At 41.7% G+C, this 14,532-nt stretch overlaps 1 protein-coding gene across 2 annotated transcripts in view; it reads left to right on the forward strand.

The window, feature by feature from the left end:
* Nucleotides 1–1,019: 1,019 nt before the first annotated feature.
* Nucleotides 1,020–14,532, forward strand: part of si:dkey-237i9.1 (SEC14-like protein 1) — a 35,104-nt gene continuing 21,591 nt past the window's right edge. Inside the window, exons 1-2 of one of the 2 annotated variants that reach the window (XM_053497969.1) lie at nt 1,020–1,282; nt 5,440–5,525. In XM_053497969.1, the coding sequence (XP_053353944.1) occupies nt 5,463–5,525 (63 nt within the window). In that variant the 5' untranslated portion in view covers nt 1,020–1,282; nt 5,440–5,462. The remainder of the gene's footprint in view (nt 1,283–5,439; nt 5,526–14,532) is intronic. The other variant, XM_053497970.1, reaches the window with a different exon arrangement.

The raw sequence follows: 14,532 nt of genomic DNA on the forward strand, positions 1-14,532 counted from the left end.
TTTTAGTTCTTGTATTTGGCAGCTCGTCAGGCTAAATGACAATTGCACAGTTTGACTCAAAGTGGATTCGACTAGTGATTGATAACCTGAAATGAAAAACCACAAAGAAAGAGATATGTCACTACTTCTGATGAAATCTAAACAAATGTGAACAATTCAACAACAAAATGAGCTCAACACATACTATCATCTCTATTTACATTCCTTAACTTATTAAAGCATGACTGAACGGTTAAAGCCGCCATGTGATAGATGCCATTATATCACATTTCTTGTGGATACACGGAAACTGCACTTACGCAACGATTATACTGTAGAATAAACACAACTTTAAAAATGGTTCTTGACTTTACTCACGGTATTTTATACAGTGGAACCTCATGAGGTAACTACGGGGCAGTGACCTTGAGGGGGCAATTCTGTTTATCACAGAAGGTACTTGTGCATGAACCTGTACTGTACTGGTACCTCACTAGTGACTATGAGGTCACGCATACTGTAATGTCATACTCTGACCGTGTCACACGCCCCCCACCCCCACTGTATATGTTTCTTCTTGAAGTGTGTGTTTTCATTTTTAATGTAACATGGACTTCGGGAACAGAACTCGTGTTTGTATGTTGGGGACTTCATGTTTTTTTTTTAAGGCTCTTTTCCCGGGGGTAAAAAGATGGAAACTAACACTAGTCAGGAACGGATTATTCGAGTTTACATTATTCCTTATGGAACAAATTTTTTTTTATTGCAAAATCTCAACAACGAATAAAGTACCGGTTTAAGGTTTTATTCTCAGCTAAACTAAACTATGTTGTGCGATCACGTGACTGCACGAGCAGCCCCCCCATACCCCGCCCCGCCCCCCGGTCCCGCCCCCCTCCATGACTCTGTGACGTACGGTTCAGTCCGAGTCCGCTTCACTCCAGCTCCTCCCATTTGGCTCTGCAGCGAGCACCCTCTCGCTTCACTCACTAGCTAGGGACTGAAGTGTTGATTTGAGACGCGGCCCCGGTCTGTCGGTTCAGTTCAGTGTTGTGGAGGAGGAGCAGCAGGAGGAGGAGGACGCAGCGGAGCGGCAGAGCGGAGCAGAAGTGCCTTCACCTCGGCGGAGGAGGATGAGTCCTGAGCGCGGGGCAGAGCTCCAGCTGGATGGAGAAGAACTCTCACTCAGCTAACGCTAACTTCACCCGAAATACATTAATAGGCATTATAACACTGCACACACACACACACACACACACACACACACAGTCGGCCTTTAATCCAACATTAATCACTGTAACCGGTGAGTAATTCTTCACTTTAACTACACGCGCGCGCGCCTAGCCGGTTTAGCCGCTCTGCTCGCCTCAGCGCTGTGTGTTTATTAGCCTCAATGCTAACACCTCAGTGTGTGTGTGTTTATTAGCCTCAGTGCTAACACCTCAGTGTGTGTGTGTTTATTAGCCTCAGTGCTAACACCTCAGTGTGTGTGTTTATTAGCCTCAGTGCTAACACCTCAGTGTGTGTGTGTTTATTAGCCTCAGTGCTAACACCTCAGTGTGTGTGTGTTTATTAGCCTCAGTGCTAACACCTCAGTGTGTGTGTGTTTATTAGCCTCAGTGCTAACACCTCAGTGTGTGTGTTTATTAGCCTCAGTGCTAACACCTCAGTGTGTGTGTGTTTATTAGCCTCAGTGCTAACACCTCAGTGTGTGTGTTTATTAACTCTAACGCGCGACATTGTTTATATTTAATTTATCATTAATTTTATTTAATTTATCATGAATTCTGTGCTTTGTGTTAATGTAGCTCACACTCCCCCCCCGACATGACCCGCTCCCTGTGTGTGTGTGTGTGTGTGTGATTAGCGCCTGTAGCTAGGCTAACACAGTGATGTTTATGGTATTAATGTTTAATGTTGTTTTGGAATAAATCCGCTCATTTATACCTGTTTAGGACCGGATTTAATTCTCTCTCTCTCTCTCTCTGTGTGTGTGTGTGTGTTTGGTGCTTTGATTTGTTTTAAATGTAACTTAAATGTCGGTTTGTCTCCCTATTAGATCCTGTCTTTCTTTTCCTTCCTGTGTCCCTCTCTCCCTGTCTCTCCCCTGCCTGTCTTTCTCTTTTTTTTATTTTGTCTCTCTCCTGTCTCTCTCTCTCGTGCCTCCCTGTCTCTCTCTCCTGTCTCTCTCTCTCCTGCCTCTCTGTCTCTCACCTGTTTCTCCTTCTCCTTGTCTCTTGCCTATCCCTCTTTCTCTCCCTCTCCGTGTCTATACGAAACTGTCTTGCTGTGTCACTTGTCTTTTTCCCCTGTCTTTCTCTCCCTCATTTCTTCCTGCCTGTCCCAACATGTCTTTCTCTGTCTCTTTTCTCTCTGTCTCTTTCTTATCTATCTCCTATCCCCATCTGTCCCTCTCTGTCTCTCATCTTGTCTCTCTGTCTCTCTCTCCCCAGTCTGTCTCTTTCCCAACTTGTCTGTGTCTTAGTGTGTCTCTCACTTTCTCTCCTTCTTCGCTCTGTCTGTCCCTCCTGTATTTTTTTTCTCAGTTCTTTCAGTATCTGTCCATTTATTTGTTAGACAGTTTGTTTGGGTGTGATTGCTGTGTTCCAGTGAATCCCTCTGTGTGTGTGTTTTTCCGAGCTCTGAGAGGAACCGGAGTTACTGGAATGTCGTTCCTGGCTCCACTGCAACCCCCCTCCTTATTTATAGCTGTGTGTGTGTGTGTGTAACACTTTATTCCTCACACGTTTATAACATTTACACGTTTCTCGTTCTTTCGTTCCACTGAGTGAAGTGCGCTGTTGACATCACCCATCAAAATTATGACATCACCCGTGTTACACTGTTCTTGTGCTTTATCGTTTCCATGGCAACAGCTACAACCAGAGGCTCGTACTGTAAAAGGGATTAAAGAAGAGTGTTCTCTCTCGCTCTCATTCTCTCACAAAAGCACAAACTTTCACTCTCTCTAGATTTTTTTCTCTCTCTCTCTCTCTCTCTGTGTTAAGGTGTGTTTTCCTGCGTCACGGTTTTTGTACCAGCAGCCGATGGAAGGAGCCGTCAGTGTTGGGCTTTCAGGAAATCTCTGCACTGCGGCTTCTCACAGACATGGCAATGTGTGTGGTGTTTTATGTATTTGTCATAAAAACTAGACAGAGAAAAACAGAGTCTGAGAGAAAGAGAGAGAGAGAGACAGTCAGTGAGGTGGAGAGACAGACAGACAGTGAGAGAGACACAGGATGCTGGTTTTTAATGAATGAGTTTCAGCTGCAGTCTTTCATTCAGCTCTTATATTTTTTTCTGAATATTGATCGTGAAGCAGCAGTGTATTTATCAACGAGACATCCCCCCCACATCCCCCCCCCCCTCCTTCCCGCAGTATATCGTTGCCCGGGCGATGTGCCAGCCCTCGGCGCTGATGAACCTGAGAGGAGTTTTAATGGTGTGTAAAAGCCCCTGGTGCTGCCCGGACTGTTCCACCTCACATCCTCTGATTTACCCTCCGTCTCTTCTGTCTCTTAATTCATTCATTTCTGCAGGAGTGTGTGTGTGTGTGTGTGTGTGCGCGCATGCATTCACTTTGGAGCAGGCAGTTTTAGGAAACTAACCCAGATCCCAGTTATGGTGTGATGCGCCATGATGTGTGGTGGATTACCTTCTCTCTGTGTGTGTGTGTGTGTGTTGCAAACACTGCAGAGGTTGATTAAACACCACAGCGTTAGGTTTATTACACACACACACTGCAGGTTTTATACAGCGTATAATCACTTACAGTAGAACTGCAATAAACAGTCGCTCCTCCTTACCTTTTATTCTCTCTGTTTCTCTCTCCTGTCGTCTCTCTCTCTTACACTTTCTCTATTTAGTCTTATTCTGACATCGGATATGTCAAGCTATGGAAAGCTACGTCTTTCTGTTATTCGCACACACACACACACGCACACCTCTTCTTTCTGTAAGCGCCCTTTGAGCGCTAAAAGCCTCGGTGCATTTTTGATATTTGCCATTCTCGCGAAATTCTGTAATACATAGTGAAGTACATATAACATAACTAAGGAGGGTTGCCAGATCAACAAAATCGCTCAAAAACCAAATCGAGATGGAAATATTTTGAGAAAAAATATACAATCAGTAAATGAAAACCTGACTCTTGTGTTTATTTGTACTTTCACTTTTTTGTGCTTCACCCCGTAACAAGAGAGAGCGAGAAACACACACACCACACCCAAGCTTGAGCTGCTTTACTGTTTGTTTATTTTGAGTGTGTGCTGTAAGCGCCTCCCTCCTGAAGCACGGTCCTGTGGATTTAAACACACCTAGATATCCTTATTTCCCCACATCATTATTTCACGCTGTTTTCCGTCACCATGGCGAACTCTGTGACGCTGTACACAGCAGGCTTCGAGCTCCATCATCAAGGAGGAGTGTTAAGTTGAGCCCTAAGTTCAACATTGCAGAGCTTATGAAGAGACAGACTTTACCAGTACTAGACAGGTTTTTACCCCGAATTTATTAAAAAACAAACAAAAACGGGTAAAATCAGTCGAATATGGGGCTTAACAGCATCATTCTCTCAGCGGCTGTGTGTCTGTGCTGATCCCAAAGTGTTCCTTGTTCAGCTCAGGGGTTGAAAGTGGTCCGTAAAATGTCTAAAGTCGGTCCAGAACAGATTCCAGGTCAGTTTTTATGGGTTGCAGACCCTCGGGTATGAACCTCACCCATTACATTTAAGGTAAAGTCCTAGAGACGGCTGTGTGCCTGAACGTCTCTCTATTATGCATTTTTTTATTTTTGCACTCACTCTCTCACATAGTCTTCCTTTCTTTCACACTCTCGCACTCTGTCTCTTTCCCACTGTTTCTTTCTTTCTCTCTCACTCACACTCTTATGCTGGCTTTTTCTTGCTTTCTTTTTTGTACACTCTCTCACTTCCTTTTTTCTTTACATTCTCATCTTCCTCTATGCCATGCATTGTTGTTCTTTCTTTTTTCCCCACTTTTTGTTTTCTCTCTCTCTGACTCTTTCTAAAAACCTCTTCTAAAAAACACTGCTTATCGTTTATCAGTGAAACTGCAAAACCCGTCTGTCCTGAACACTTTACTGCGCTGATGAACCTCACTCAGCCACGTGAATGTTATCGAGCACTGACACTGGAGACTCCTTCCACTTCAGATAAACATCTAACAGAAAACATCAATATATTTTTCAACCCTTCATTTTGTTAAAAACTAGATGTGTGTCTGTGAGCGAGCTGTTTCTATAGCAACGGTTACCTGTCTCTCACGTAACTTTTCCCCCGTGCTTTAAAGCAATACAATCTTTATTTAAGGAATGGACTTTTTTTTTTTTTAATTCAGCTTCTGTTTTTAGTGATTTGTAAATGTATATAAAAATAGTTATTTAAGAAAAAGTAAATGCTTGTGTAAAGCATTTTTTCTGTTCTGTCCTGTGTGTTTCCAGGAGGGTGTGAGATCTAACCCACGATGGTGCAGCAGTATCAATCCCCCGTCCGGGTCTATAAGCACCCCTTCGAGCTGGTCATGGCGGTAAGTACATGTCCACACACTTTTTTTTTTTTTTTTTTTTTTCCCCGCTATTGCTGCGGTGCTAACGCTGCTAACAAGCAGTAAAAAAAAAAGAGGAGCAAGTCGAATCACTTTGTTTTAGACTTGTATAGGGGCGGGGCTTAGAGTCAGGGTGCTGATTCTTAGACATGACATAATTACATTTTTATAATAAGTGCATTTTGAGGATGTTTACAGCTACAGGACATCAGGGATCTGTCTAATTTATTAGCAACATCTTCAGTTAGCTTATTCAATCAGCCAATCACGTTGCAGCAGCACAGTGATACCAGCTAAAAAATGAAAAATCCTGATCTTATGAGTTCACACACAATGGTGCAAGAAACCCTCAAATGACTTGTGGAACTGAAATAAAGTGCGCCGTTAAGGAGATAACCGTGTGTACGTGCAGGTGTTCCTAATAAACTGGACACAGTGCGTGTGTGTCTGACAAAGCCACAATGTTTTGTTTACCCGCTGTGTCGCATATACACCATCGTTGCTCCCTGTGTGTGTGTGTGTTTATGTTCAGACTGCAGCCTCACACAGGGCACTGAGGTTAGCGGAGCGCAGCGCTGCGGCGCGTTAGACAGGCCACGCCCATTTCCTGTCGTCTGTGATGAACTGATTATAGTTTCAGCCTCACAGTGATGTGAATCTGCTGATCGTCTCAGAACACCTTCCCTTTTTTTGCACGCGTGTGTGTCTGTTTTCGCACGTGCATGTGTGTATTTTCATCACCGCATTCCTCACATTAAACACGTTCCTGTGTTGAAGCCTGCGAGTCTCCAGGTGTGAACCTCGCTCAGCCGCAGAGAACACACGGAATGTTCCTTAACGTCCGGCGTGTCCTGGCTCGTCCTGGAGATCGCTCCATGTCTCTCTGTCTAACCTCACGTTCTGCTCTCCACTCAATCCGTTTGTTCCTTTACGGATTATTTAGACTCGATCCGAGGCCTGTTTGAGGGTAAAGCTACGTTAAGGCTGAGCGCTGCGATGATCTCGGTCACGTTTATGGAGAAATCGTCACTGATGTATCGTTAGAATTTATATAATAATCACAATTTGGTTGCGTTATTTTTTCTTCCTGTTTTTTTCACTATTAAGGTCATTCATTTTTATTCAAATATCTTAAATTTTAATAATTTATTATTTTTGCAGGTTTTTCCCCGTGTTAATTTTTAATTGTACTTCTTTATTTTAATTGTATTATCTTTAATCTATATATATTTTTTTACATTTTAACTCTTATCTAACGCACTCATCCCACATTTTCACAGTAAAATCAAATGCTATTTTATTTTTATAATTTTGTTTTCCATTATTTTTTATTTTTTATGTCTTGTTAATGTCAAAAAAATACTTTTTTTTTATTTTGTAGAGTTTATTACCTCATCAAACACACACCTTTTGAAGTGTTTTTTTTTTTTCTTTTTCTATTAAAACATTATTTTAGTTTTTTTCTTTTGAAGAGTATCTTTTTTTATTCATGGAAGGACAACATACATTTGGATCTCTTTATACTTGGCTACAGCGTTTCCTCTGACACTGGAGACTCCTTCCATCAATAGTTACAGAGTAGTTATCTTTTTATGATGAGAGAACCTCAGCTCCTCAACATTCAGTTGTTTTTGTGGGTGTGTGTGTGCTCCACTAAAGGAGTTCCCGGGAGGCCGGCATTTCAGACATGAGTCAGACAGTCCTGTTTTGTTTTGTATTTGTTTGGTATTTAAATATGCAGTTATATAAACAGATATAAACAATTATTTTAAATACAACAGTAATTATAATTAGATTTTGGTTACTTTATTAATCATCAGAGAAAATGTATTTATTGTTATTGTAGTCATTGTTGTTGTTGTTATTATTAGCTTGAGTGTCAGTATGCTTTGGTGGTTTTTTTTTTTTTTTTTTAGAAGAAGAAAAGCTGAAGAGTGTGTTCTCAGTATGTGGTGTGTTTCTGGGGAAACGTTTTTTTTTCTCCGAGTCTGATGTTTCTCGTCTCTCGGGCGTGTAAGAGTTTAATTCTCATGTCGTGAGCCGCTCCAGCTGGCCGTGTGTCAGGAGATTCGGAGAAGTGTTTTTCTTTCTTTCCCTCCCTCACTGCCGCATTCTTGAAAACACACACACACACACACACTTCCCTTCTCTAACGCTCATTTGTTTAACTCTGCGCTGGTGTTCTCAGGAACAGGGAAGTGTCTGTCTCCAGCCGCACTGCGTTCCTCTGAGGGTGTGAGGTTTAGCGCTTTCTCAGACGCGTCCTCGCGCAGCATTCGCCAGAAAAAACTCTGAGCAAGGGAAAAAACAAGAACGCACTCGGTAAACCCGGAAACGCAGGACCACGTGTCCTTAACGTCAACTGAACCCCATCCCATCACTTCCCGCACTTGGTGCGCTAACATGTTAATCACAAAATAATATTTGTATCCGATAATTGATGGTGTGTTAATGACGTGTGTAACAGCTGCAACTAACATCGCCCGGTTTTATTACGGGTCCAAGCACTGAACACTGAGCGTAGGTGTAATGTTTACACTTTACATTTCTTCTTCTCTTCTTGTTGTTATTGTTGTTGTTGTTCATCTTCTTTCTCTTTTTTTTGTTTTTTCATTCTTCTCATTGTTTTATATTTATATATATATATATATATATTCCAAAACAACAACAACATATTATTCTAAATCTGGATCTTTGTCTCTGCGTCACCGTCTGCTTCCTCATCATTAACCAGTAGTAAAAAAAAAAAAAAAAAGGTTAAAAACAGACTAAAAGTCTCTTAGAAACGAGTTCCCCTTTAACCTGCAGACACGACACGTCTTCGATCTGTCTGGATATCTGAGGACGTTCAGAGACGTGTTGTATTCCATATGTGTTTGATAAACGCTTTTGATGACGTGACCACGAGCCGAGATCAGACCGGGCGTCTGGCGTGAAAGCTGTGGTTTCCGATATCGATGTTGCCAGAACATTCCGGCCGTGTTGTGTAAACCTCTAGGTGAAACATTCCGCCGCTTCCCAAAATACCTACGCGTGTGTGAGAGTTCGGTCGTATTGTCTTTTTTTAATAGTATTGTCGACAATTGTTTAGTTCTACTGTTTACACCACACACACACACACACCAAATCTGGAGTTTAATCTCTCTCTCAAAAAAAAAACAAAAATGTGTGCGCAGATTGTTCCATCCTTGTTGAGGTTGTGACCTGTTTGAGCGGATTGTGTGTGTGTGTGTGTGTGTGTGTGTGTGTGTGTGTGTGTGTGTGTGTTAATTTTCCCCCTGGAGGAAGCTGGAAAGCTGCGATGCGTTCAGGTACACTAACTGGGGGGAGGGGGGTGACTGTGCGCCCCTTGGGGTCAGCCACGGGGGAGACTCCTGCTCCCTGCAGGTTTTCTTATACACAGGATCTGTGTGTGTGTGTGTGTTCAGCTACATTAATGAGTTCTATCTTTATATCTCCGTGACGACGCAGTAAAACCTCTCCATGTGGTGCTGAAAAGAAAAAATTATCCACCGTGTGCCAGTGTGATGTCACAGTTACCATGCCAATGCCGATTATTTCCTTATAACAGGACGTCCAGGAAGTGTTTCAATCAGGACGCAATCTACTTCCTCACCTCTGACGCCGGAGACTCCTTCCTCAAACGTTAATCCTGTCGCTATGGCAACGAGGGCGCATCGCTAATGTTAAAGAGATCCAGATAGAATTTTTTCTTTTAAACAATTTTAGTTGAGCTTAGTCATCATCATTGGATAATGAAACACCGATCCGCTCGCTGCGTCTGTGAAACACGACACCGTCGGCGTCACACAGTGAATCTGGAATGTGCAGAGTTCGTTCCCTCCAGCACGGGATGTTCCCGGTGCTCCCCTGAAGTGCTGAACATCTGGAAAAACAACTGCATTGAAAAACAACCATAATCGGTATCGAAAAAAAAAAAAAAGAGTACTGTAATGTTTGGATATGGATATCAGTTAAAATAAAAAATAAAAAGGACAGTGTTTATGGAGGCGCATTACAGATTGTTTTGGACACATGAGGAAGGAAGTTGATGTGAAAACAGATGCGTGTGCGCTTTCATCAGGGAGGAAGTGATAGTCACGCTGCTGGAGCTGCTGATTATAGCTCTCTCTCTCTTGTTTTCTTTTTTGTTCTCAGTTATATTTTTCATACACACACACACACACATAGCAGCAGTCAAAAATTTAGACACAAGTTTGGATTTATTTTCTACATCCTCGAACAATCCTGGAGATTTTAAAACTATAAAATAACACACATGGTGTTGGGTAAATATTAGACATGAAGGTCAGCTGTTCTGGAACAGTTCTTACGGGAACAGTATTGTGTCGAGTGTGTTTGTAAAACCCATCAAGCTCCATGATTAAACTGTCTCTCATGAAGACCTTCCTAGGAAAGCAAGACCAAAACTGACCTCTGCTGCAGAGGAGACGTTCATTCAGAGTCACCAGCCTCAGAAATCACAAATAAACAACCAGCAGCTCAGATTAAAGCCTCAATATCAACTGTTCAAAGGAGATTATTGTGTGTTTTGGATAAACGCCTTTAGCAAAGTGGAAAGAAATGCAAATCAGGAAAGACCGTGGAGTTAAAGGGTGTGTCTGATATACAGAGAGAGAGAGAGAGAGAGAGAGAGCTCTCTGAAGTCAAGTAGTGCATAATATTGCTAATTTACACTGAGTTAAAGGAACATTTATGAGCCTGAAGGTGATCGCATTGTCCTGAAACTTTGAAATCCCTTCCTGCATCTAAACAGTGGAAGCCAACAGACTCACCACGTCCTAGAACATTCAGAGCCATAACATCCTGCAGGGAAAGTTACAGCCAGTGTATATAATTTTGGATATATGATATATGTGTCACCGTGAACACCACTCTCAGGTTCTACAAGACGTGCAGGATGTACTCAAAGGAAAAAAAAACAACAACAAAAAACCAGCCTGGTTTGTTTTAACGCATGACCACGTTACAGGAATTCAGCTTCGAGTTAGTGCCACGTCACCCAAACAGTCCTGAAGCCATTTCCACATGGTTCGGCCATTTGAAGGAGTTCCTGTGAGGCCGGCTCTGGGATACGGAGAGAACTTTCCATCTTGATGGTGTCCAAGCACTAGTGGAATTGTGGTATATGTGCATTAGTGTAGCAGCGGATTATATAAAGAAATAAAATGAAAATCCTGGTTTGACTTGAACGCCCCTGGTCCACATGTCGCATTACATTATTTTGTAATGATCTTGACACTTAAATGTCAGCTGCTTTAAAATGTAGAGTTGTTTGGTTTAAGCCTCTGATTGCATTCAGACCTTGGTCTTAGTTTCCGCACTGGGCCTGAATGTCTTTTTGCCTCAGACACGAAATCACGTTAAAAGTACGTCACTTTAATAAAAGTAATTTGCTCTTTACTGATCGTTCCGAACCTTTGACCTTGAGTGAAAATCACACGGACATTTAAATATAAGGTGTGAAACCTCCTGGCTTAAAGTATCCACTGATATCGATACCTGTCCAGTTTATCATTAATCTGTTTGTTGTCGTCGCTGCCGCTGCGGTCAGCTTTAACCTAAAACAGTGTCCCGGATCAGCGCCATCTCTAATTATTTATTATACAACCCACTCCTGCGTAAAACCAGCGGTCAGGATTGTCTCCGATGCCGCGTGCTAGTAAAATCCGTTCCGCGGGATTAGCCAAAAGGCAGAGGGATTTAAAGCTTAAAAGATGAGACGAGATGAGATCAGAACATCAGGTCCGGTACGTACGCAGGACGCAGAGTTCTAGTAGTTAGAGAAGATTACAAAAACATAATAAAGAGGGAAGGTTAAGTAAGCTCACAGAACCTGCTGTTGGACGCAGGACGTGTGTACAGATCGCGCCCGGAGATCGCGTGCGAAAGTGAGGAAGGTTTTTTAATTGATTTATTTATTTGTTTATACCCTGAGGACGCGATGCTTGACTAGACTTGTCAAGTAGTTTTACAATTATTACCTAACAGCATAATTACAAAACAAACGAAACGAGCATTGAGGCCAGGTTTCTTTAATACAACACTAATCCAGATCTGAGTGCGCAAAGCTTTGTTGTCCGCTTGTGTAAAAAAAAAAAAAAGTTAATGAGACACACAAACTTTTGGTCTGTATTGTTGTCATGATAATGCGATATGAATTTTGCGAAGATTAAAACAAACTTCTAAAAGTTGTTTGTTAAAATTCAAAATTAGATTTGATGCCTCGCACGTTCCCGAGATTTAGAGGCCCAGAAGTTCTGAACTGTTTGCATCATCATGTCCATATGCAGTGCTAAAACCCCGCCCACTCTGATAAACACCAGACAAAGTAATGTCAGTATCAGTCGATACCATCCGTCCTCCGCATAATTAATTTGAGAAAATGTGTTTTACTTAAATTAGTGTAAAAAAAAAAAAAGTTTTAATAACAAATTATTATTATTGTTGTTGTTGTTTAAAGGGCAGTGTGATGTCGACTCCTTCATCTGAACATTAGAAAATATTCTGCGTTCACATAAAAATGTTAAGTTGAAAATTCTGTTTAAAAGATGCTTCATTTAATAATTACAGTTGAATCTGAAAATATTCAATACTTAAAGAGTTGTTTATTTTTTCGGTTATCACCAATAATGAAAAGAAAGCAAAATTTCTTTCTCTCTCTCTCTTTTTTTTTTTTTTTTTGTCTGTCTGATCCCGAAATAAAAGATCCGCGATCCGTTGCCCTTCTACTGCGTTTATTTCTCCACCCTGACATCACACTTCTGCAGAGTTTTGGACTTGGAAATGTGCAAAGAACATTCTGGAATCCTTTAAAGCCCCTCTCTCTCTTTCTCTCTCTCTCTCTCTCTCTCTCTGCAGCTGGGGTGGGGGTGGGGCGGTAATGTGTACGCAGTGCAGTAATGTACAGCAGATAGTGTTTTTGTCTTTTTATTTATTTAATTATTTCCTCCCTCCATGCTCGGTGAGAATGAACGCAAGAGTATACTGTACTGCACCCCCCCCACCTCTCTCTTTCTTTCTCTCTCTCTCTCGCTTTCTTTCTCGAGGCGATAGCGTGTGACCTCGCGTGTCTTTGCACACCAGTCGTCTGTGATCTTGAACGTTGCAACCTCAGTCACCGCCTGCGCGCGGCTCACGTGGCACACTGCCTTAGTGTACACAGTGTTCTATGCACGCGGGATTTCGCTCACATGTGCGTACACACACACACACACACACACACACACACACACACACACACACACACACACAGCTTCCCTGTCACCATTTTAAAGTAGTGAATCACACACACACACAAAACGACCTTGTATATGTCCTTGCTTATTGCATACAGACTGCATGATGATGTACATTTTAATGTTCTAGTGTTTTGTTTATTCGAATTAAAGGGGCGGTACACAAAATCAAGCCTCCAGCGTCCTCCTGTATCGTAAACATAATGTTAATTAGTTAATTATATAATTAAATTTAAAGGCAGAATGCTAACACACACCCTGAGGATTGCTGTTTTTTGCGTGCGAGTCGGGAGTCTGTTGTTCCTCACCATGAATCAGAGTGAAGTTTGTGGAATGATTAGAGATAAAGAAAACGTTTAGCTGAATAGCTACGGTGAGGTCAGGACTCAGTTTAAAGCCCTCAGAGTAAAAGCAGCAGACGAGAGAACTCGCATGTCTTCTTCATCGTCATCATCATCATCATCCTCACCACCACCGCTCTCATTTCCTCTTTAGCTCCGACGCGTAATCGCACTTTAGTCACCAGGCGCCGTCTCCAAAGAGACCGTTTGTTTCTTGGAAAATGACTCGCTGCTGAAACACTTATCAAAACTTTTTATCTCGCTTTTTTCTTCTCCTTTTCTTTTCCTCCTTCCCTTCATCAGGCTAAGCAGCAACGCTGGTTATCATTACTGCTAAACACTGCACGCTAAATATAAACTAAACAACACCCTGACATCAGTATGAGTGTGTGTGTGTTAATGTAAATCATCCCCTAACAAGTTTACACGGCCCTCTGATTAGGGTTCGTGTCAAAGGTTTCACCAGAGGCACGACGTGTTAATTAGACCTTCGCTTCACACAAAAAAAACCACACGTTAGAAAATAAAAACACACGATTATGCAACTGCTCGCGCTCGTCTCAGGAACCTGCAATCAGTCTCGAAACAAACCGCACGCCGGCGGTGTCCGCATCTGACAGTGGAACTTCTGTGTCCTGTCTTTGCCACCAGATTAGCATGACACGTGTAAGCGGTCGCTCTGACAAAACCCTTTCAAAATGCTGTTAAAAACAGCCAGATCGGACCGTTCACACGATCTGATCTGTGTTGGTCTACATGACATCACTTCCTGTGTATGTTTGCAGCGTAGTTCAGTGTTCTTCTTTAAAATTAAAACTTTTAAATATTTTAATTACAGTTACACAATCGTTAGACTTGTGAAATTCAGATTCTTATCATGATTTGTGGTTTAAAATGTAACACTTGTTTTTAATTGAATCATCCAAAAAATCAAACAACGTTTAAAAAATTGTTACGTTTGTAGCAGCGATCAATTTATTTTGTCTGATTTAATAAGCCATTAGACGGCCTAGGTTGATTAACGTTGACCTTTTTTTTTGTAGTGCAGCTACAAATTTACGGCTGATCCAATGTTCATGCTAGCAACCGGCGAAACAAGTAATTTTCCAATGTATATCCGAAATACAGAGCTGGGATTTTGTTAAGGCTAACCGCATGTTCTTGTTAGCGAACAACAATATAAGTAATGCCAACCGTTAATTTTCTGCATATGTACGCGATTATTGGAAATAATTACTTTTCTCTGCATGGCCACGTTTTTTTATTTATTTATTCACAAAGCAATCAAAAATGTGAAAAACAACAATCGAAAAAATGTTATATTTGTAGCAGCGATCATTTTATTTTGTCTGATTACAAAATAGGAGAACTCGTATTTCTTAACATTGA

This window comes from Clarias gariepinus, chromosome 6, assembly GCF_024256425.1.
Source record: "Clarias gariepinus isolate MV-2021 ecotype Netherlands chromosome 6, CGAR_prim_01v2, whole genome shotgun sequence".
NCBI lineage: Eukaryota > Metazoa > Chordata > Actinopteri > Siluriformes > Clariidae > Clarias > Clarias gariepinus.